Source organism: Hylobates moloch, unplaced genomic scaffold, assembly GCF_009828535.3.
Source record: "Hylobates moloch isolate HMO894 unplaced genomic scaffold, HMol_V3 SCAFFOLD_4, whole genome shotgun sequence".
Lineage (NCBI taxonomy): Eukaryota > Metazoa > Chordata > Mammalia > Primates > Hylobatidae > Hylobates > Hylobates moloch.
In genome coordinates, this window is record NW_026652279.1 from 95,894,544 (window position 1) to 95,919,129 (window position 24,586).

At 48.4% G+C, this 24,586-nt stretch overlaps 1 protein-coding gene across 1 annotated transcript in view; it reads left to right on the plus strand.

Annotated features, from left to right (window-relative positions):
• The window catches only part of ATP12A (ATPase H+/K+ transporting non-gastric alpha2 subunit), a 31,676-nt gene that overhangs the window by 1,990 nt on the left and 5,100 nt on the right, over positions 1–24,586 (plus strand). The window contains exons 3-15 of the mRNA XM_032149169.3: positions 2,917–2,976; positions 5,855–6,058; positions 6,798–6,911; positions 7,864–7,998; positions 8,130–8,247; positions 8,508–8,776; positions 10,271–10,469; positions 10,629–10,738; positions 12,603–12,737; positions 16,817–17,009; positions 18,907–19,082; positions 20,067–20,203; positions 24,293–24,443. Coding sequence (XP_032005060.1) covers positions 2,917–2,976; positions 5,855–6,058; positions 6,798–6,911; positions 7,864–7,998; positions 8,130–8,247; positions 8,508–8,776; positions 10,271–10,469; positions 10,629–10,738; positions 12,603–12,737; positions 16,817–17,009; positions 18,907–19,082; positions 20,067–20,203; positions 24,293–24,443 — 2,001 coding nt within the window. The remainder of the gene's footprint in view (positions 1–2,916; positions 2,977–5,854; positions 6,059–6,797; positions 6,912–7,863; positions 7,999–8,129; positions 8,248–8,507; positions 8,777–10,270; positions 10,470–10,628; positions 10,739–12,602; positions 12,738–16,816; positions 17,010–18,906; positions 19,083–20,066; positions 20,204–24,292; positions 24,444–24,586) is intronic.

Here is a 24,586-nt window from a genome sequence, read left to right on the forward strand (position 1 = left end):
GTGTGTGTGTGTGTGTGTGTTTTGAATGGTGTCCACCCGGAGGTCAGGGCCTCTGCAGGATTCCTGCAGTCTGGTTGGAGGCAGTCCCTGTAGAACTCAGAAGGAAGAGCCTCTGATTCCAGGCCCCACAGGCATGGCCAGACCTCTCTCCCTCCAGCTGCTTCAGTGAGACGTAAGTAACCACTTGCCAGTTTTCAATTGATTAGTAAAACTATTTGAGCTGGAACTTCTGAGGAGGAAAACCGAAGCCCCTAGGCCATGCTAGATTGCAGGTGTAAAACTGCATGGAAAAGCAGTTTCAGTGGTAAAAGTGGAGCTTGGACTGGGAGGACTTCAGGCCCCATCAGAGCCCCACTTCTCCACTGAGCTGAAACGCAACAAATGACTGACCCTCACTGAAGGTCCATTTTCTTTATGTAAAATGAGAAATAAATAATTTGTTGGGGTCTATGAGGGGAATAAATGAGATGAGGATTTTGTAATTCATGTGCTTTAGGGGAGTACAATATTATTATTATTAAGGAAGAGCTCTGGAGTTATTAAAACTAGTCTTTTTTTTTTTTTTTTGAGACAGAGTTTCGCTCTTGTTGCCCAGGCTGGAGTGCAATGGCGCTATCTCGGCTCACTACAACCTCCACCTCCTGGGTTCAAGCGATTCTCCTACCTCAGCCTCCCGAGTCACTGGGATTACAGGCGCCCGCCATCACACCCAGCTAATTTTTGTTGTTTTTAGTAGAGACGGGGTTTCCCCATGTTGGCCAGGCTGCTCTCGAACTCCTGACCTCAGATGATCCACCCGCCTCGGCCTCCCAAAGTGCTGGGATTACAGGCGTGAGCCACTGTGTCCAGCCCAAACTGGCCACTTTAATAATAAAACTGCCTTGGGTCTGAAATGTGACAGATTTTATCTTGGGAACACCGAAGGGGAAACTTCTACACGGAGCTTGAGATGGGCTGGATTGTCCCCACTGTCCTTGGCAGATCTTAAAGCTCTGTGACTCCTGAGGGGAGTCTCTTTTGTGCTAGAGAGCCATTTGTTAAGTATTCAGAAACTTGGCAGGCTGACTGACATCCTGTTAGCAGCTTCAAATTTGGTTCTAGTGAGAAATCAGCAAACTCTACAAATCCGAGCTTTGTATTTATCTTTCCTAGAGCGTCTGTTAAACATTTAACAGCACACCACTGGGCATTTGTCTGTATCTATCATGATAGACATTTAAGAACACATCCCTGAAACTGGACTGACCTCAATTCAAATCCCAGTGTAACTGAAGTTCAGTTTCCTATTTTGAAAAATATGAAAATTTTTTTTCTACCTCTTAGGGTTACTAGGAAGATTAAATGAGATAAAACGGGGAAAAGACAGCACAGCACCAGACGATACATAGTTCTTCTTATTTCCCACTATCTCTAGCATTTAAGATTGAAGACATATCTGTTTTTCCCTTGACATTACAAGGGTCCTGTAATTTTCAGCAGCATATCGAATGCTTTTGCCTCCTAACCTTTCTTGGCAAATTAGTGCCTAATGACAACTAAAGTATCCCGGCCTTTGAATAAAAGGGCCAGGCAATGACCCGAGGGGTGGGTGGGGTGCTGCCCTGTGCTAGTCCAGTGCTGGCCAGCAGAGGGCACCCCAGATACCCACTACCACCTTGCCCCACCCCTCTCCCATGTTCTCATCCCCAAGCCCAGGGTGAAGGGACCTTAAAGTCTGAGGTCGATGCATGCAAACGCTGTCTCGGATCGTCTACTACTTGTATCTGCCCAAAACCTAGTGGGTTGTGCTGTGCTCTGTGCGGAACACAGCCTTAATCTGAATCCCCAGCAATATCACACTCAGTCAGTATTAGCAGAAGGGATGAAGGAGCAAAACAGAATCTGGCCGAGAAGAGGGCTAGAAGCAAGATAATAATGATAATAATGAATTCTGTTTTATTGAAAAGCTGAGTCTCTTACTGCAACATGGAACTATTTTTTGCATATACTTAAGAAAAGAGATGATGTGAGCACCAGTCAACAGTATCAATCTTTGTTTCAGACAATCAGAGTTTAAAAAATCCTGAGTGCTGGACGTTCTAGGGGGAGGGAGGAAGACTTACCCTAGGTTTTCTGCTACAGGAAGAGACTCCTTGTCCTTTAGCCCAGTGGTTCTCAAAGGGAGAGGAGAAGAGGATTCCCCCACCCCTCTCCCAGGGGAAAAATGGAAACATTTTTGGTTACCACAACTGAGGGGAGGATGTTAGTGGGTGGAGCCCACAACAAAGAATTATTCGTCCAAAATGGCAGCAGGGCCACGGGTGAGAAACCCTGCTGTAGTCTAATGATTCTGTAGCAGAATTCACAAGTGGCAGCCACAATGGTGTGGGTTTATTCAGCAGAACTTTTACCTGCAGGATTTCTCTGCCCAGTGAGCTCCCTAAGCGTCACAGCTTGAGTGAGGGAAGCTGCTTTTCCCTGCCAGAGCTCACACAGCGAAGGAGGAGGAGTTGTGCCAGCCCAAGAAGCGGTTCTAGTGTGGTTTTGCCATCAGCCCCAGCCAATCCCACGGTTTAGGCCTGAGGGAAGCCTCCAGCTCACTAGCACCTGGAAGACGAGGGTGCCAGAACCTGTATGCACTGGAGTTCAGATTGAAGCGAGGTGCATGGCTTTGTTCAGAAAAGCTGCAGGCAGCTTCTGGGTAGTAACCGCAAGTGCAGGATTGTGCCGACTCAGGGACAGTCACTCCTGAGGCAGTGCCATCCTTCCCTGGGCAGCTGCCTGGCACAGGAGTTCTTTCTCTCCCGTCCCCCACACTCCTTGATCCCCTCCCATCCTCAGGGCTGCTACTCTCAGCTTCCATGGCTGGTCAAAGCTTGGGGCTTGAGTCTTTTGGAATTATCTAATTCACTGTGTTCTTCCTTTCATGGACTTCAGGATGACCACAAACTCAGCAATAGGGAATTGGAAGAGAAATATGGCACAGACATCAATACGGTGAGTCATGGGAACCAGGGATTTGGAAGAGAAGCCTCCCAACTCTACAGAGGGAAGGCCGTGTGTGGCAGTGAGGGGGACCAAGAGGGACAGATGATCCTTGGCCTCAAGGAGAAAGTGGCCGGGTAGGGGATGCAAATGTGTACGGAAGTGTCCTGAGATTCACTCTATCCCCCTGGGATGGCCACAAAAAGTAGGAACGCTATGCTGAGAGAAAGGTGGATTCTGACGGAAGGGGCCAGAGCCGGCTCTCGGGCTGTTGCCATGTTTGCGCTGGGACTCAAAATGCTTCGGATTTAAGCTGGTGGGGGACCCCAGGGCCAGTAATCACAGAGCCTGCTTGGAGAGAATCTGGGCTTGCCGTAAGCTGTTCTGTGTGGAGAGGGGACAGGTGCAGCCGGAATGAAGCCAGGAAGGTCATCTGGGTGAAGCTATCAAAGCATTCACATTAAACTAATAAGTAGGAGCTGTCTTAGAGGCAGAAGGGACATGGTTTCCACACATGGAGGTGATTTCATTGGTTTTCAAAAGGCAGTTCTCATAGAAGATTCTTTTTTTAAAGTGAGAAATGGAAGGGTCTAGAAGAACGGAACAACAGCCCAGGACTGTGAAATGAGGACCTGAAATAATGTAGAAAGACATTACAGGGGCCGGGCGTGGTGGTTCACGCCTGTAATCTCAGCACTTTGGGAGACTGAGGTGGGCAGATCACCTGAGGTCGGGAGTTTGAGACCAGCCTGACCAACATGGTGAAACCCCGTTTCTGCTAAAAATACAAACAATTGGCAGGGCGTGGTGGCACATGCCTGTAATCTCAGCTACTCGGGTGGCTGAGGCAGGAGAATCACTGAAACCCAGGAGGTGGAGGTTGCGGTGAGCCGAGATCACGCCATTGCACTCCAGCCTGGGCAACAAGAGCAAAACTCCATCTCAAAAAAAAAAAAAAAAAGGGCCAGGCGCGGTGGCTCACGCCTGTAATCCCAACACTTTGGGTGGCCTAGACGGGCAGATTATGAGGTCAGAAGATCGAGACCATCCTGGCTAACACGGTGAAACCCCGTCTCTACTAAAAATACAAAAATTAGCTGGGCGTGGTGGTGGGAGCCTGTAGTCCCAGCTACTCGGGAGGCTGAGGCAGGAGAATGGCGTGAACCTGGGAGGGGGAGTTTGCAGTGAGCCGAGATCATGCCACTGCACTCCAGCCTGGGCGACAGAGCGAGACTCTGTCTCAAAAAATGAAAGAAAAGAAAGAAAGAAAGAGAGAGAGAGAGAGAAAGAAGAAAGAAAGAAAGAAAGAAAGAAAGAAAGAAAGAAAGAAAGAAAGAAAGAAAGAAAGAAAGAAATAGATAGATATTGCAGAGAGACACAACCAGCAGGACTTGCAGGGATTTTTATTGAGTCCCTCATCTCGCTAGCCACGTCACAGCAGCAGGAGGAGGAGAGCCACTCAGGTGATGGGCTGGGGTGTGGGCTGGGAGGTGACAGCAGGGAAGGCAGGAAGGAGGAGGCGATGATGAACTTATTGTGAGTTATACCAGGAGAAGTCTTTCCAGAACACCCCTGAGGATATGTTCCGCAGTTATTCAGAAAGATGAGTCTGGGGTTCTGGAAAAGGAATTGAAGTGGAGGGACATGGGATTGAGGTGGTGAGCCTGAATCTAGCCATTCAACAGATATCTGAATCATTACCACAGAAAAATCATTGGACCCAAGAGAGAACACAAAAATGACCAAGACTGGCCTGTCATGGTGACTCAGACCTGTACTCATAGCACTTTGGGAGGCCAAGGTGGGCAGATCACTTGAGGTCAGGAGTTCGAAACCAGCCTGGCCAACATGGTGAAACCCTGTCTCTACTAAAAATAGTTAAAAAATTAGCCAAAGTGTGGTGGCGGCTGCCTGTAATCCCAGCTATTTGGGAGGCTGAGGCAGGAGAATCGCTTGAACCCAGGAGGTGGAGGTTGTAGTGAGCCAAGATCGCACCATTGCACTCCAGCTTGGGCAACAGAGCGAGACTGTGTATCAAAAAAAAAGACCAAGACAGAGTCCTGCCCTTTAAGTAGCTCACAACATAATTAGGAAGAAGAGTTATCTACAGACTTGTCCACCAAAGATCGTTTGTGGGGGAAATTCCTGTGAACATGTAGGGTTACAAAGGTGAGGGTGCCTCATGGATGGCAGGCCCCCCAGGGCAGGGGCTGCTCACATGGGCTGAGGGCTTGGGTAGGATTTATGCCTGTCAAGATGAATGAGAACTTAGGCTGGATGTGTAGAAAGGTAGAAAAGGAGCAGGCATAAGGATGGAAACTAAAGCCACATGCTCTCTATGTAGCATCCCAGAAGCTTCCCTATTTCCTGGGGAGTTACTGCATTGCCCTTAGCCCTGGTGACCAGCTTCTTCATTCCAAGTCCTCCTTCATCAAATTACTCCTCTTGTCAGATAAACCTCTAAGAAACTAAAACCCCTTAGCAGAGCAGAGTGCACTGGCTCTGGACCCAGTCACCACGTTGAACCCGGTTGCTACCATTGACAGGCCAGATCCCTCCGGCAGGTTACGCAGTTTCTCTGTGCCTCAAATTCCACCTCTGCGAATGATGAGACCGAAGAATAATGGCCCCTGCCTCAAGGGTTATTTTAAAGACTAAATGAGTGAATATACAGAGCACAGTGCCTGGCTGGTATTAAGCATTACATAGTCTTTCAAACTAACTGGGCAGCTGGAGAAGTGAGGCACGGTTCGCTTTTCTCGGGACCTTCTTTGGGCACATTAATGCCTCACCCCAAGCTGCAAAAATGTGCAGCCCAACCCCTGAGGGAGGAGGAATGGCTAATTCGTATTTGTTTTGGTTGTGCAAGTGCTTTGTTTGGCTTTCCCAGGGTCTCTCCAGCACCAGAGCTGCCGAGCAACTGGCCCGGGATGGGCCCAACTCCCTCACCCCTCCCAAGCAGACGCCTGAGATCATCAAGTTCCTCAAGCAGATGGTGGGAGGGTTCTCTATCCTCCTGTGGGTGGGCGCCTTTCTCTGTTGGATTGCATATGGGATTCAGTACTCCAGCGACAAGTCTGCATCCCTGAACAACGTAAGGCTCTGGGGTGTCCCCTCCTGGTTTTGCTGGCAGAGGCATCCAGTGAGGCCTCGGGGGCACAGCTGGGGGCTGGATGCCAGTGCTTAGGTGTGGGAAAGTGAGGCATTTTCCCAGCTGTAAAACAGAAATTCTGTCTGGCTTTCTGATGTTCCAGAGGCAGTGTGGGCATGAAGGAGGGATACACAAAACACCTTGAATTTTTAAGGGGGAGAAAATCTGCATCCATGTGAAGTAGTTTGGGACTCTGTCTCCCCCAAGCTAACCTCTTCCTTTAACACAGAGAATGACTGTGCCTGCCGAGACATGGGTACCAAATCCACAAAACTGAATTGGCCAACGTGATGCCAAGAGACAGAAGCCAGAGGCAACAGGCTACATGTCATAGGATTGGGTTGACATGAAATGTGCAGAACAGGCACATCCTTGGAAGCAGGATCCAGATCGGTGATGCCAGGGCACGGGACAGGAGCAGGGAGTGATGGCAGAGGGGCCGGGGGGATCTCCAGGCAGGATAGAGATGCTCTGAGGCTGCAGTGGAGAGTGGTTTCACGGCTCTGTAAACTTAAAAAAAAAATCAATAAGTTGCTCACTTAACATGGGCGAATTCCATGGCCTGTAAATTATACCAGGGCATAACTGCCAGCATTGCATCCTCCCGTGGAGAGCTCTAGCCCCAGGGCCTGGCTGCTTCCCGCTGCTGGTTTCTCTGACTGACGCCCTCCTTCTCACCCAGGTGTACTTGGGCTGTGTGCTTGGCCTGGTGGTCATTTTAACAGGGATCTTTGCTTATTACCAAGAGGCAAAAAGCACCAACATCATGTCCACCTTCAATAAGATGATCCCTCAGGTGAGTGGCAGCCACCTATCCTCTGGCCTCTGGTGACTCCCAGGTGAGGAAGCCTCAGCTGGGAGGGGCACAGGGCCCTGAGGGCTACAGGTTCTCACTTCCTTCCCTGCCGGAGCAATCGTGGGTGAATTAACGCATTTGTCAGAACCCCAGTTCCTCACAGGATTTTGATGGTCAAATGAGGCACCACCCAGGGCAGTGCTGGTTAGCACAAGGCATCTTCTGTTCCTGCTCCTCAGTGGACACTTCTGGGTTCTGGAAGGGACCTGTGGAAGGTCAGGGAGTGTTCTTTCACTGGCAGCCAAGGAGACCAGCCTGCAATTGTTTATCTGTGACCATATTTGCTCTTGAGCCCCAGAATGCACTTGGCAGGGAAGCCTGGTGCTCCTTTCTTCCCCAAAAACCCCTGTCAGTTGTCCACACTGTCCCTGGCCCAGGGAACTGTGGGCTGGAGGAGAGATTCTGGGTGGAAAAGACACCTCCTGCCAAGCTTGAAGCAGGAGATCACCTCGTTAAAGTTTCCCTGACACAGATTATCAGCCTCCCCAGCCCCACCTTCAGTGTTCTGCCCAGATGCCCAGCCAGGATTGCTCACCCTTAGTGGTCTCCTTTTCTAGGAGGCCCAGGGCTCTGGCTTGGCCAGATCTGGCCAACAGCAACTCTTCTGTTCCAAGAACTCTCCATGAGCTCAAGAAAAAGTAGTTCTTAGAGTCTTCAGGCCTCAGGTGAAGCAGTCTTCTGTTTCATTCTTGCTATGCTGACAGCCTCACGCTCCAGCAGCAATGCTGTGTCCACAGGGCCAGGTGCAGGCTGCCTAACAGCATGGACTCAACGGTGACAGTGACCAGGAAGTTCCAAGGCCTCTATCCTGGGGTTCGGTGCGGCACAGACTTGGGAGGAGGGCCGGTGTCCTTCCAGGGTCTGAGGCATCTGTCCTGGTTTTCTTCGGCAGCAAGCTCTCGTCATCCGAGATTCTGAGAAGAAGACCATCCCTTCAGAGCAGCTGGTGGTGGGGGACATTGTGGAGGTCAAAGGAGGAGACCAGATCCCCGCAGACATCAGGGTGCTGTCTTCTCAGGGATGTCGGGTAAGCGGCAGGGGGCATCCACCCCAAGGACCATGTTCCAAACCCGCTGGCTCTGTGGTCTTTCCCAGCATCAGTATAAGAGGCAGGGAATGAGGTACCCAGCTGTGAACCATTTTCAACATTTCTTCTAGGTGGATAACTCATCTCTCACGGGGGAGTCTGAGCCCCAGCCCCGCTCCTCTGAGTTTACCCATGAAAACCCCCTGGAAACGAAGAACATCTGCTTCTATTCCACAACGTGTCTGGAAGGTAAAAGGCCTCTGGCTCTCAGCCCACAAGTCCACCTGTGTCCCTTCTTCCTCCTGGGCTCTCAGGTCTGTCCTTTGCCACACCCTGTTACAAAGCTTATCCCAGAGGAAGCGTGGAACTGAAGGGCCTAGAGGACGATGCTTGGCCTCTGGAATGTGGTGTGCCTATTGATTGTGCCAGCCCCCAGAGAGGGCTGCAAGCTGGCTGCACACCCCTCCTAGCTGAAGACCCCTGGAATAAAACGTCTACTTCCCCTGTAGGCACTGTCACCGGCATGGTCATCAACACGGGTGACCGCACCATCATTGGCCATATTGCCTCCTTGGCCTCAGGAGTTGGAAATGAGAAGACGCCCATTGCCACTGAGATCGAGCACTTTGTTCATATTGTGGCAGGAGTGGCTGTCTCCATCGGCATCCTTTTCTTCATCATCGCTGTGTCCCTGAAGTATCGAGTCCTGGACTCCATCATCTTCCTCATTGGCATCATTGTGGCCAATGTGCCTGAGGGCCTCCTGGCCACTGTCACTGTGAGTCCATGCTGTTAGACAGCCTGCACCCGGCCCTGTGGACACAGTATTGGTGCTGAGGAGGCGCCCACACAAACTGCAATCTCCCCTAAGTCCAGAGCACCATGCCCTCCCCATCAGGGACAACCATGGAACATTCTGCATAGACTGTTCCTTACAGAGACAAAAAAAATTGTCGTATTTTTAATATTTGACTGCGTTTTCCTTGAAAACGTTATGCTTTCAATTGGCAATTCACACAGCTTACTCTGCCCCTTAAGATCTAGGTAAGACAGACTCCACCATTCACAGATTTTCTTTTTTTTTTTTTTTTTCTTTTTTTTGAGACGGAGTCTCGCTCTGTCGCCCAGGCTGGAGTGCAGTGGCGCCATCTCGGCTCACTGCAAGCTCCGCCTCCCGGGTTCACGCCATTCTCCTGCCTCAGCCTCTCCGAGTAGCTGGGACTACAGGCGCCCGCCACCACGCCCGGCTAATTTTTTTGTATTTTTAGTAGAGACGGGGTTTCACCATGGTCTCGATCTCCTGACCTCGTGATCCGCCCGCCTCGGCCTCCCAAAGTGCTGAGATTACAAGCGTGAGCCACCGCGCCCGGCCCATTCACAGATTTTCTAGAAGGCTGATGCCTTGCCCACATTTCTTTGGCAGTTTCTACAACTTAGGCATTTAGGCACATTGGCACACTCCACTTACCTCTCTTAGGAAAAAAAAAATTCCTCCCATTTTTCCTGCCGAGGACTCCAGCCCTTTCCCGGCCAACCCTAGACCCAGCTGTTTGTATAGGCCCATGTCATTCAGTTCCTAGACAAGAGCCCCCTCCTCCTCAGTCTCTCCTGTGGGGGTCCCAAGGGGTAGGAGAGGAGGGGGTTTATGTTTCCAGTTTTGTGGCTACATGATCATTGGCCTGCTGTTGTCCTGACCAAAGAAAAGAGAAGTTTTTGAAGTCCAGATCTCTTCTGACCCCAGGAGATAATAATTTGGGGAAATTGGAGCCAAAAGAATCTTTTGAGATCTGGGGGTTTAAAAGAATCTTTAAAATATGGAGCTTTTAAAATGAAACAACATAAAGGCTGCTGAATTCCCCAAAGCAGGTAATGCGTCTGTGTCCTTTGGGACAACCTCTTTGGCACGCAGTGGTCAGTCTCTCTTACACACTCCTGCTTAGGGACCACAGGAGGTGTCGTGATTGTACGTGAGCACCAGCCACAGCAGCGTGTCCGTGTTTGCTGCCCGTGGTTCCCTTGTTTTCTTCAAGTCATGAAGGAACAAGAGAAGTGTCTCATATTCAATCTTTAAAAAGGGATTGTGGCATAGAGGGCTCTTGGTGGCCTATAAGCCACCAGGTCAGCTTAGCTGCGCCGACAACCACACCTCTCCCCTAAAACTAGTCCAGCTGTCTCCTAAAATTCAATCACAGTTCACATTGGCTATTTTGGTATTATTGGACCTGAGTTCAAATGAGGATTTTTCCCAAAGCGTCCTTCCCTCTCCTACTAGGTGACCCTGTCGCTGACAGCAAAACGCATGGCCAAGAAGAACTGCCTGGTGAAGAACCTGGAGGCTGTGGAGACCCTCGGCTCCACCTCCATCATCTGCTCGGACAAGACTGGGACACTGACCCAGAACAGGATGACAGTGGCCCATCTATGGTTCGACAATCAGATCTTTGTGGCTGACACCAGTGAAGACCATTCAAGTAAGTCTTATGGAGAGCTCGGTCTGGCCAAAGCTGTGGACTCCATCCTGGGGCTCAGCTGAGCACACAGCAGGGTCTGCAGCTGGAGGATTGCTGGACAGTGACTCATGGATGGCCAGCCCAACCCATAGCAGCCACCGTTCTTTCTCTGTCTTCCAGACCAAGTCTTTGACCAAAGCTCTAGGACTTGGGCCTCCTTATCCAAGATAATAACATTGTGTAACCGAGCGGAGTTCAAGCCAGGACAGGAAAATGTCCCCATCATGAAGGTAATGCGTCTGCAGCACTTGGTCTTAAATCACAGCCAGTTTGTAGTCATTTGCTGGGGTCTGATCGGGTGCTTGATTTCTTTCTTTTTTTTTTTTTTTTTTTTTTGAGACAGAGTCTTGCTCTGTCACCCGGGCTGGAGTGCAGTGGCGCAATCTCAGCTCACTGCAAGCTCCACCTCCCGGGTTCACGCCATTCTCCTCCCTCAGCCTCTCCGAGTAGCTGGGACTACAGGCGCCCGCCACCACGCCCGGCTAATTTTTTTGTATTTTTAGTAGAGACGGAGTTTCACCGTGGTCTCGATCTCTTGACCTCGTGATCCACCCGCTTCGGCCTTCCAAAGTGCTGGGATTACAAGTGTGAGCCACCGCGCCCGGCCCGGGTGCTTGATTTCATCTCTCCAGTTGCTTAAAGTTTGTTCAGTGCTTGCAAGAGCAAGTGGGACTCACAAGACATACAGAAAGTTTTCTTTATGCACACTAGCTTTGAGAATACAAAGATGCTTGAAAGGTTTCAGAATATTGCTTTAGCGTCTTTAGAAAATTCTGGAAATGAATGCACCTCTAAGTTACTTTCTTGACTTTTCTGCCAGCTAAGTGGATGTAATCAAAGTTCCTTTTAATATACATGCCATCCATGGAATGTATTGGATAAAATGTGATTGGATAAAAATAAAAGGACTCCTGTTAACTAGAATATGGCTGCAGACGAAGCTCTGAGGGGTCCTGGAATATCGGAACATACAATAAACTTTCCCCCTCCCTCCCTCTCCTCCTTCCCTTTCTCCCTTTTCCTCTCCATCTCAATGAGTCACTGAATCTCTGTTCTCCTGGCTTTTCTATTTGCCATCTGTTTCCTTCCCTGACTCTTTTTCTTTATTATTTTTTTGTTTGTTTGTTTGCTTTTCTCTCCCTCAGGCAGCTCATGAATGCTCTTTTTGGCCAATTGCTTCTTTGTCAATATCTTCCAAATCTTTATGTCCAGTTCTAATTTCTTACCTAAACTCCAACCTGAATCTCCGGCTGGCTGTGTGCGTCTACTAGGAAGTTGCACAAATCATGCTTGTTAACTTCCACCCATACCCAGCCTGGCTGCACATCAGTGCCTTGCCCCAATTTTCTAATTTTCTATGATATAGCCATCTTATTTGTCATTGGAACAGAACATTTGGAAGTTATCTTTGACTTTATCCTTTCCTTATATCCAATGAGTCACCAAGTTCTATCATTCTTGCTTCAAAATATACATAACTTTACTATTTATCAGCAGTACCTTGCATCTAAATAGCTGATTACTGGTTGATTGGAATTAAACCTCCTTGATTCCAGTTTATCCCTCCTGGAGTCTTTCTCGAATGCCACTAATTTTCCTTAATGGTGCTTTTATATTCACTTAACTTTGCTCAAAATCTTTCTGTACTTCCCTGTTTTCTGCTTCTCAAGTCTAGACCTCAGGCTACCTTTCAGGGCCCACCAGGTCTTGCCACACCCTCCATGTCCACTTGTACCTTGAACACTCACAGACGAGCCTGCCCCTCGTGCCCCTGCACCCGCATCCTGGTTTCTGGAAGGCTTTGTTCTCTGTGTATTGGTAACCCACCTATCTATCAAGATCTAGTTCGTAGCTGCTTTTTTCCACGAAATCTTCAGTCCTCGTAGAGGTCCAGCTTCTCCAAACATCCCTAATGCCAGTAGGTGGCACTATTGTTTACACGCTTACCACTGTCTTGCGGCCCTCCCTGATCACGTGATAATGTCTCTCCAACTGGATGGTAATGGGATCAGCATGTGTGTTTTGGGTCCTATGCTGAGGGCATGTTGGTTCATTAAATATGTGCTGCAGATATTTTTCTTCTTTGATTCCCAGAAAGCTGTGATTGGAGATGCCTCAGAAACTGCTCTTTTAAAATTCTCAGAGATCATTTTGGGTGATGTGATGGAAATTAGAAAAAGAAACCGCAAAGTAGCTGAAATCCCTTTTAACTCTACTAATAAATTTCAGGTGAGTTTTTCCTCACAGCCGGTAATCTCTGTCATCGGCAGGATGACCTTTCTACTTGCATGTATCCTTTGCTTACCTCATACTTTGAAGGATACCTGACTTCAAAGACAGTCGTCAGGGATACAGCACCCAGGCGTCTGGTCCCCTAGGTCAAGCTCGCTTGCTGGCCTCCTTCCTAGCCCTGAAGCAGGGCAGAGAAAGAAAGAAAGGCAAGGACCTCATCAGGGCCTGGCTGCTCCTATGAATGAGCCATCTCTGTCACAGGCACACAGTCTCTCTGTCACACACGCGCACACACACACACACACACACACTCACGCCACCACTATCAGGTACCTTCTGCCGTGAGGAGCAGCAGCCACATTCTAAAGCATAAATGCCAGGTGGGCAGCAAGGAGGCTGAACACCTGCTCCTCTCACCTCTAGTGCATCAGGCCCTTGATCTACGTGGCCTCGTTCCATGTTTGCATCCAGCCTGTGAGGTAAGACTGACGAATCCTGACTCATAGAGGAGGAAGCAGGCCCTTAGAAAGTGTGGAGAGACCAGAGTCACACAGCACCCGGTGTTCCCAAGCCTGACACCAAGTCCACGATTCTTCCACCGTCACACAGTGGGAGTGCAGCGCAGTTCAGGCCATGGGAGCAAGCCCTGCCCTTTGGGAAGACCGGTGAGCGGCCCCTCAGGTGACAGCCTCGTCATTTTCCTGGGCCAGCCCCTGTGCTGTGGGTGGGGGTCTCCTTTCCGTCCCCTGCTCAGGTAGAAGACGGCCCTCCTTGCCTGGTTGTCTCAGCAAGCAGGGCTGGCCAACAGTCAGCTGCCACAGCCTCCCCATGTTAAGACAAATGACAGTTGGGAGCCCCAGGTCCCCATGCAGATGGGATTTTCCACAGAGCCCACAATGGATCTGGACCTGGGCTTTGCACAACAGTAAAGTATAGAAATAGAATAACCACAACTGTATGTGTGGAGATTTCTGGTGATTATCCACCCATCTTATTTCGGATGGAATTTAGGGTTAGAGAAGAACTCTTTTTTTTTGAGAAGGAGTTTCACTCTTGTCACCCAGGCTGGAGTGCAGTGGCACGATCTCGGCTCACTGCAACCTCCGCCTCCCAGGTATAAGCAATTCTCTTGCCTCAGCCTCCTGAGTAGCTGGGACTACAGGAATGCACCCCCATGCCCAGCTAATTTTTTTGTATTTTTAGTAGAGACAGGGTTTCACTTTGTTGGCCGGGCTGGTCTCAAACTCCTGACCTCCGGTGATCTATCTGCCTTGGCCTCCCAAAGTGCTGGGATTACAGGCATGAGCCACCAAGCCCAGCCTAGAGAAGAACTCTTGTGTTGCAAATGTCTTCTTTGTGGATAGTGAGCCAACAGAGAATCACAGTTAGCTAAGTAGACAACTAACCAGAAACATATGATGTAAAATACTCAAGCCAGGAAATCACATCTCTTACGTAAAACCTCAGTGAAAATAGAGTGGGCAACAGTCCTAAAAGACTGTTTTAGGACGAGTATTATTATACTAATAATACTAGTAATAATAGGAGCTGTTCTGTGCTAATTTCCACACGTATGAAATCATTCATTCTCACGACAACGCTGTGGGGTGGCTAGAGGATGAGAAGGTTGGGGTGCCGTGCATCAGTGCACAGTGTGAAGATGGGGTTAGATGATGCCTCCATCAGCAGCAGGACGTGGAGCCCTGCTGAAGCTCCGTCTCCCTGGGTAAAGGCATGTCCTGTTGCAAAAGGGAGACAAAGCAGGTTCCATGAGGCCTCATGTACAAGTTGGAGGAGAAAGTGGCTACATAGAGTGGGACTAGAAAGGGGAGAGGGGCCTGTGTGAGTTCCTGCTGAAGACGTCGGAGGTGCTGTCTGGATGCTGTTAGGGTCATTTTATATCTACACATGAGCAGTGCTCAGCCTCACCAGGGCTTTAGATGTCATGGCCTTAGAAGGAGACGTCTCTGCGGGAAGGAAATAAAATGGAAAGCCTACGTCTTATTGATTAGAATGGTGATGCCCCAAACACACTGGTCTGTTAAGACATTTAAAACAGTTTATGGCAAATTGGAAAATGTTTTATAAAGTTTTATATAAAGATGAATGTATTTAACTTAAAAGATTATCCTTTGTAGCCTCCATGATTAAGGGCAGGGGCTCTGGAGCCTGCCAGCCTGGGCTCAAATCCCAACTCAGCCGCCAGATAGGCACCTATTGCTCAGTGACCTTGAGTGAAGCATTGGACCTCTGTGCCTCAGTTTCCTCCTTTGTAAAAGGGAATAATAATAGTACCCATGGCCTTAAAGTTGTTTTGAGGATAAATAAGTCGATGTGGACAGCACTTAGAACAGTGCCTGGCACGTGGTACACACCATAAAAGTGTTTCATATTATCTCTATGTTTTAAATGTAAAAAGCCTTATCTTGGCCAGGTACAGTGGCTCACACCTGTAATCACAGCACTTTGGGAGACCGAGGAAGGCAGATTGCTTGAGCCCAGGCATTCAAGACCAGCCTGGGCAATATACCAAGACCTTATCTCTGCAAAAAAACAAAAAACGAAATTAGCTGGGCATGGTGGCACATGCCTGTAGTCCCAGCTACTTGGGAGGCTGAGGTGGGAGGATTGCTTGAGCCTGGGAGGTCTAGGCTGCAGTGAGCTGTGATTGTGCCACTGCATTCCAGCCTGGGGGACAGAGTGGGACCCCGTCTCAAAAAAAAAAAAAAAATTAAGAAAGAGAGAAAGAAAAAGAAAAGGCCTATGTTTTAGAAAGCTGTAGGGATAAGAAATGGGAGGTTTTTTGTTTGGTTTGGTTTTTGTTGGTTGGTTGGTTTTCTCAGTGTCTTTACTTGATCATTAAAAAAAGCAGCAGCAACAGCAGCTGGTAACCCTATTTGCCCTACACTTCTTTTTGTACTCATCTTTGATACCCAAAAGTCTAAGAAATGCTGATTTGTAAAGAACTGTTATACCCAAAATTGTAGCGCTTTTCTTTACAACTTATTTTCTCCCAAACACTCCAGCTTCCTGAGATTCCTCTTGAGTGCTTAGAAGAGTACCTGGCTTATCAGAAGGGCTACATTAGAGTTAGTCCTTTTATTCTTGTATATCGATTTTTTTGGCATATCTTATTAGGATGGATCTAGAAGTAGAATTGCTGGGTCAAGAGCATTCCTATTAAAATGGAGACTCCTGTGACTCAGCTCTCTTCCTGAAACACTATACATGGAAATGTCCACTTCCTCACACCCCGCCATTTTCTTTTTTTTTTTTTTTTTTTTTTTTTTTTTTTGAGACGGAGTCTCGCTCTGTCGCCCAGGCTGGAGTGCAGTGGCACCATCTCGGCTCACTGCAAGCTCCGCCCCCCGGGTTCACGCCATTCTCCTGCCTCAGCCTCTCCGAGTAGCTGGGACTACAGGCGCCCGCCACCACGCCCGGCTAATTTTTTTTGTATTTCTAGTAGAGACGGGGTTTCACTGTGTTAGCCAGGATGGTCTCGATCTCCTGACCTCGTGATCCGCCCGCCTCGGCTTCCCAAAGTGCTGGGATTACAAGCGTGAGCCACTGCGCCCGGCCTTCACCCCGCCATTTTCTATGACATCCAAGCAGGAAAACTGGGTGGACAATGAGGTGAAGAGGTGCAGAAATTCCTGTTGCCTCCTACCCTCCTGAGCTCAGAATAGTTTGGGTCTGAAAGATGGCTGCTCCCCACAGGGAAGTAGAGGAGGTGAGATGCAGAGGCTCACAGCCCCCTAACTCTCATGGGCACCCTGGGAGATCTTGTTCAAGGCACAAGATTTCACATGCTGACAGCCACATCTAGCCTGCCTAAAGCAGCCAGCTTTGCTTGAAAGATGAGCTCCACTTATTGCAGATTCCAACCCAGGGTACCCCCCTCTGGGCTGGGGCCAAGTCTAGAGCTCTTTGTCTTACTTGGCCACAGAAAGAAAAAGGGCGGAACATGCTGAGGATGCCATTGTTCCTCTTCCTCCTTTACATTTAATGGACCAGTAGAGAAGAAGGAATGCGTTTCACCTTTCTGTAAGTAACACGCTCGGTTCATTCCTTCCCAGCTCTCCATCCACGAGACGGATGACCCCCACGACAAGCGCTTCCTCATGGTGATGAAGGGGGCCCCTGAGCGCATCTTAGAGAAATGCAGCACCATCATGATCAATGGCGAGGAGCACCCACTGGACAAGAGCACTGCCAAGACCTTCCACACGGCCTACATGGAGCTGGGCGGGTTGGGCGAGCGTGTGCTGGGTGAGTGTGGCGGCAGGGCCCTGCCCATCACTTGGTAGGGTCAGAGATGAGGCAGGCGCCTTGAGGACCTGTGACCTAGCCGAGTGGCCATGGCATCCACATGAGGGGTGTAAAGGAGAACATGATAAGCAGGATGGGAACAAGGAGAGGACGCTGTGAGACAGCACCAAGCAGGGTGGGGTGGCCTCCAGAGAGGCAAGCTCAGGGAAGACTTTATGGACGGAGTTAAATTTCAAATTGGGCCTTAAGTGACTGCATTTGAGGGGAGATGGGGGAAAGTATCCAGGGCCCAGGGAACAGCACAGGCCAATCACAGAGGCAGAACGGCATGGGGCATATTGGGTGCTGCCAGCAGGTGAGATGGCACGGTCAAAGAAACAGGGTTCAAGGGCTAGATTGGAGGTCATGAGATGGAGGTCTTAAATACGTGGGTGAGGAGCCAGGTTTCATCCTGCAGTCAGAGGAGAGCACCAAGGGCTGTGCCACTAGAGTGAGCTGGGCAGTCACAGCACTGGGGAAGACTTTATGGAAGGAGCTAAATTTCTTTAACTCCTTTAAATGTCTTTGGTGGCAGCAGAGAGAGGAGAGACACGCATCTCCATAGGAGGCAGCTGCCCTTGCTCAGGCAAAAGGGATGGGAATTTGATCAGGGTGATGGGAATGGGAAGGAGTGATCAGGGACAAGAGACTTCGTAGAGGTAGAGTTGGTAAGATTTAGAACCGATTAGAGGGGAATAGTCAGTTTAAAAATGATTAAGCTTCCCATTTAATGACTAGGAAGAAAGTGATGCCAGTGATGCAGACGAAGTGTCAGGAAGGAAGGAACCTTAGAAATGCAACAGGAGGAGGACCCAATGGGGGTGCGTGTGGTGTTGTCAAAGGGGACAGTGTGTCCTGTTGTCAGCACCAGGGCTGGCGGAATGGTGCCCCATCAGGACCACAGAATGGCAAATTCAAGGAAACAGAAGTGTACGGTTGATGATCTGGCTCATTAGACACCATGGAAGTCCTCACCAATATAGATGCAATCTGTGGAATGTGTATTTCTAAAGGCTATTGGAGTTGGCAAAACAGATAAAGCATATAAATGAGATGGTAATGCTGTAGGCATCCAATAACCCACAGCACCAGGTATTCTACAAAGGATCCATGCCCACTTGTGTTTGATTTCTCAAAGCCTGCTCCACTGACATTTGCAAAGCAGTGGGCCAGGCTGAAAATAAATTGGATGTGAAAGCTGATCACACAATCTTGGAGGTCCCACCAGGCACAAGAGTCCCTTCCACCTCAGCCTATGAGAGGCTGATGCCTTCTGAGAAAAGGACGGCTTGGCCCCATTCCTGCTGGCCTTTCTCTTGGGCTTATCTTGATCTAACACTGAACTTTGTGCCCCTCCACTGAAGCCCCTTGTTCCTTCACATGCTGTTTTCTCTTCTGAAAATGGCCTTCCCACCTCCACCCTCCCTTTTTCCCCTAGAAATCATCTGTGCCCCCCTCAAGCTTCAGCTCACATGTGACCTCCTTGGGGAAGTCTCTCTTGACCCTCCAGGCAGCTGAAGTGTGTCTCTGCCCTGAGATGTACCCTGTGCTTGATCCCTTTAACTCTGTGCCCCACTAAGCTTTAGAAGTCGAGACTGTGTATGCCCTAGAACTCGGCAATGTAGCAAGATATATTTCTAGAACACAGAGCCTAGTGAGCACACAGTGAATTATATTCGGATGAAATATGCCTTTTCTAAAAAAATGCATTATGGAGTTGAAGAAATTAAACAATTCTGGCTTATTCTGATGTATTGGTAAAACAGTAGAGGACCGAGGTGTATCAGCATGTTCTCCTCTTATTTTTTTTCGTTTCCTATTCTAGTTTCACTGACTCCCTAATTCATCTGTATTACAGGTTTCTGCCATCTCTACCTGCCAGCAGACAAGTTTCCAGAAACCTACTCATTTGACATAGATGCTATGAACTTTCCGACCTCCAACCTCTGTTTTGTGGGACTCTTGTCAATGATCGATCCCCCTCGGTCCACCGTGCCAGATGCAGTCACCAAATGCCGGAGTGCAGGGATCAAGGTGGGAGTTATTTTCTTGACTCAAGAAGTTCTCTCTTTATGTCATTTTCCTTTCTAATCATGTTTTTCGTAGCAGACGGTCAGTATTTAGGTGTCTTCAAGTAAATATCATAATTCCTATTTTATTTCTAGTTTCACTGTGCTAAGTTTACTGAAACTGTCCCACAAAAACGAAATGATTGTGTCTATGTGGAATGAACCACATAAACAGTAACTGCAATGAGAAGAATCTCCTAGTGCCTTGAAGTGACCATATCTCGCCCTAGTCCATGGTAGATACTAAAAGACTTTATTGGCTGGGCACGGTGGCTCACGCCTGTAATCCCAGCACTTTGGGAGGCAGAGGCAGGTGGATCATCCGGGGTCAGGAGTTCCAGACCAGCCGTGGCCAACAAGGCAAAACCCCGTTTCTACTAAAAATACAAAAAAATTAGCCAGGCGTGGTGGCACATACCTGTAATCCCAGCTACTCGGGAGGCTGAGGCAGGAGAATCGCTTGAACCCAGGAGGCGGAGGTTGCAGTGAGCCGATATCATGCCGTTGCACTCCAGCCTGGGCAACAAGAGTGAAACTCTGTCTCAAAAAAAAGAAAAAAAAGAAAGAAAAAAGGCTTTAGTACTCAATCTTGAGGCTCAGCCCCCATAATCCATGTTCATCATTACTAGGTTAGTATTAAGACTGTTGAAGTAACATGGGGCTACCCCCAAGTAAACACTCACCAGCCCTTTCACAAATAAAGTGGCATCAAAGGAGAAGGGCTTCCTTTCATGTCAGAGGAGGAAGCGCATGAAGCTTAGGAGCAAGGGTACACACAATGGGATTAGTGTTTACTCCAAAGACAGTTGTTTCGTAGATCCAGAGCTGCCACTGTAATCACCAACCACATTCTCCCAGGGCACTACGGAGTAGGTAACACTGAACCATCCCCACTTTGGCCAACCGAGTTCTTCGTTACCCATGGGCCTTCTCGTTGTCTGTGCTCTAGGTTATTATGGTTACTGGTGATCATCCCATCACAGCCAAAGCTATCGCCAAGAGCGTGGGGATCATTTCAGCCAACAGTGAAACAGTGGAAGACATTGCACATCGCCTCAACATTGCTGTGGAGCAAGTTAACAAATGGTAAGCACAGGAGCAGCATAGCAAAAATTCCAGTTCCTACCCATGGGGCCCCACTGGCTCTAAAGAGCTGCACTACTTGGAACAAATCACCTTTTTGCTCTCAGAGTGATGCTAGGCTGGTTTGAGCTATAATTTGCATATCCATGTATTCACTGTAATTTCACTGAGCAGCTAATATGTTCCAGGCACAGTACTGATACCATGAAATGACCCTTTATGTGTTCCTTGTTTGAAATTTCAAAATCCAGTGTGCCCTAGGCACAAAACCTTTGTACCCAATTTAGAATAAGAAAAACTGAAACAAAGGGTTTATGTGAAATTACTTGCCATAGATGCAGTTGCACAATTTGGAATCGTAAGAACCCTGTGGGTTGTTTCATGCACCCTCCTTGGTAAGCATCTTGGGTATTTATCCACCCGGTTTCATAACATGTAGCTATGTAAACACACCCTTCTTTTTTATTTGGTAATAAATAGATTGGAAGCTTCCTAAGGAAAGTTTTTTTCCTTGTTTCTCCTAATTCTTTTAGTCATGTTTATCCTTATTCGTTTAATCATGTTCATCCAACTGTACATTCACTCATGTATTTATTCTTTCAACAAGTATTTATTGCGTGCCAACTATATACCAGGCAAGACCTGGAACTACAGTAGCAAACTGAACAATACTATCCACACTGTTGGGGATCTTTCCGTCGAGCCCAGGAGACAGAAACAAAGCTAACAATGATGTGGTCAGTGTAATGAGGGAGACACACAGGGCTAGGGAGCTGGGCATGCGGGAGAGTGGCCTGGACTGTGCCTGGTCTCCATGAGTCAAAGACTCCAAATTCTCAGGTTGAGAAGAAATGTTCATTAGCTGGGTTATGCTTTCACGCATGCAGGAGATGAGAGAAAGACCAATGCACCTCTTCAGTTTCCCCAAGCACTTAGGTCTTTTAGGGACACACAGCTGTCAGGTCATAGCAAATTACCAAGTTAGACAACCAACCAGGGTTCCGGCCTCTGGGCACAGCAACAGTACCTGAAGTCTAAGAGTCTTGCAGTGCCCTTTAGTATATATAACATCCCTCTATGAAAACAAGTTTGAGGCTTGTTTATTTGTTTGGTTTTGTAAGGTAATCGGCTTATACTTTTTTTCACTTTAGAATTTTAAACAAATTTTTTTTTTTTTTTTTTTTTTTTTTAGACAGAGTCTCTCTCTGTCACCCAGGCTGGAGTGCAGTGGTGTGATCTCAGCTCACTGCAATCTCCACCTCCTGGGTTCAAGCGATTCTCCTGCCTCAGCCTCCTGAATAGCTGGGATTACAGGCGCCCACCGCCATGCCTGGCTAATTTTGTACTTTTAGTAGAGACGGGGCTTTGCCATGTTGGCCAGGCTGGTCTCGAACTCCTGACCTCAAGTGATCCACTCACCTTAGCCTCCCAAAGTGCTGGGCTTACAGGCATGAGCCACCACACCCAGCCTAAAAGAAATTTTTTAAAGAGTAGTCAAACCCAGTAGTGAGAAGAGGGGAAAGAGTAGAAGAGTTTGATCTGTAACTGACTGTGAACAATCAGTTGAGATAATTCAATACTACCTTCAGACCAGCCAAGTCTTCTTTTTTAGATACAAGGTGTCCTGTAGATCACCCAGGCTGGAGTGCAATGGTGTGATCATAGCTCACTGCAGCCTTGACCTCCTGGGTTCAAGGGATCCTCCCCTCTCAGCCTCCCAAGTAGCTGGGACTACAGGCTTGTGCCACTGCACCCAGCTTCATTTTAGCAGATTTTTTTTTTTTTTTTGAGATGGAGTCTTTCTGTGTTGCCTAGACTGGAGTGTGGAGTGCAGCGGTGAAATCTCAGCTCATTGCAGCCTCCACCTCCTGGGTTCAAGCAATTCTCCTGCCTCAGCCTCCTGAGTAGCTGGGATTACAGGCATGTGCCACCACACCTGGCTAGTTTTTGTACTTTTAGTAGAGACGGGGTTTCACCATGTTGGCCAGGCTGGTCTTGAACTCCTGACCTCAAGTGATCTGTCACCTTGGCCTCCCAGAGTGTAGGGATTACAGGCGTGAGCCACTGCACCCGGCCCATTTTAGCAATTTTTAATGAAAGTTGTATATAAGATACCTTACTCCTGCATCTTCTCAATTGCTTCTTTTTTATATTTGCCTTTCCTTCCCTGCTTAGGAAGATTTGTTTGGCCTTCCATTCAAGGATCTTTTGTGGTCTTTGTCCAGTTTTAGCCTGGTGATGGCCATCTGCTGGGTGATGCGCACACGACCGTCCTGCTCTTAGCCTCCTCCTGTGCTCCTGTTCAGTATAGATGGCACATTTATTCCTATAAACCTGGACTGCTTTGCCAATTTGCTGACCTGTATAGTGTCCTTGTGCTACCTCAACTTCCTCATCCTTTGGGATAGGCATGGATGGGTCTGTGCTTGGAGCAGACCCCAGAATGTGCTTCTGTCTCAGCTTTTTGGAACGAGAGAAAGACATAATCTTCCTACGAATGTGGGAAGGTGCATTGAAATGCCTTTTATGATCCTTGCCTCAGTCAAAAGTCACAAAGGGACTGAACTTCCTCTTAGCCACTGCCACTCTGCTCATGGCCACAAAAGGGAAGAGTGGATTACACATTTTTATACAAATCACCACACTGAGTGAAGTGGATGCTTTTGTGAATGTTTTCAGTTATTCACTTCATCAGCTCTAGTTTCACGACCATATAAAAATTGCATCTTGGCAGATGTAAGGGGAAAGAAACACCCCTTCTTTCTTCTCTTACTTTTTTTTTTTTTTTGCCAGCAGTTAAGAAGACCTGTAGTTTGAGTCAAGTGCTAGAATTCCAATATTTAGCACCAAGAGGTAAAACAGATCTAGAAAGCTCAAAACTTGCAAATTGTAAAGAAAAAGACCTGCAGTGGTTTGTACCTACATTGTTTAAGCTGAGATTTGAAGGCCAAAATGTAGTGTTAGCCATGAGAAGCTGAGGTGGCTGAGATGCCCATTCCTGGTCAGGGAGCGAGACCTGTGAAGGCCTTAGGGTACAGGGGGTGGAGGATGTCAGAACTGAGAGCATCCAGCGGGCAGGAAGGAGAGCCCAAGGCGAGGGGAAGCTTGACAATGCAGGCCTCACCTGGGCTCGCTGGCTAAAGTTAGGGATTCTGGGGTCTGCTCCAAGCACAGTGGGAGGCCCTTGAAGAGTTTTAGCAGGGGAGTAGCTCAGACAGCTCTGCATAATCAATAGGCCCTAGAACCTTACTTTTATAGTCAGCAGGCAATAGTGCTGCTCAAAGACTTCAGTAAACTTCTGCCTCCATAGCACATTGCACAAAGATGACACTCTGTAAATCCGAAATAAACAACAGCAAGTAATTATTACCCCTTGTTTGGGCATAAAAGAATTCTAGGACCAAAACATATGAACAGGCAGTTTGGGGGGTTTATTTCTATTTTTGTTTTTGAGACAGGGTCTCACTTTGTCACCCAGGCTTGAGTGTAGTGGCATGATCTTGGCTCACTGCAGCCTCAACCCCCCCAGGCTCAAGCAATCCTCCTGCCTCAGCCTGCTGAGTAGCTGGGACCACAGGCACATGCCACCATACCTGGCTAATTTTTAAAAATTTTTTGTAGAGACAGGTGCTCTCACTATGTTGCCCAGGCTGGTCCTGAACTCTTGGCCTCAAGTGATCCTCCTACTTGGCCTCCCACAGTGCTGGGATTACACGCATGAGCCACTGCATTTGGCCATGAATGGGCAGTTTTTTAACTTCCTTTTACTTCTGAAGTAAGTGTTGCTCTAGGAAGTAGCACTCTCACCTGTTCTAGTAGGGATAAGGCTACCTGGTTTTTTATTCCTATTGTTATATGGTACCTATTGTTATATGGTACCAAGAAATGGTGTTATATTTAGCCTCAGTTTGCCCTCTTGAAATGGAGACTAAAGTGTTCCCAGGACTCCTGTTACCTCACTAGAGCATTAGGTATCAAGGACACTGGGTTCCAGGTCAAGTCAGAGAGGCTTCAGCCAGCATCCTTCCTGGAACAGTGTTTCAAGCTAAGATCTGCCCTTGGGCCTCACCCAGTTTCTTCTGGCCCTTCTAGGGATGCTAAGGCCGCTGTGGTGACTGGCATGGAGCTGAAGGACATGAGCTCGGAACAGCTGGATGAGATCTTAGCCAACTACCAGGAGATTGTCTTTGCCCGGACATCCCCCCAGCAGAAGCTGATCATTGTGGAGGGTTGTCAGAGGCAGGTGGGTGGACAGCAGTGTCCAGAGGACTGACAGGCCCATCACTGTCCATGGGCAAGTGCAGAGGTCTGGATCTCACATCAGGCTGTGGTGCCTTTGAAACCTCAAGAGAGAGTTCTTGGCTCATCCTCGTCACCTGACCTCTC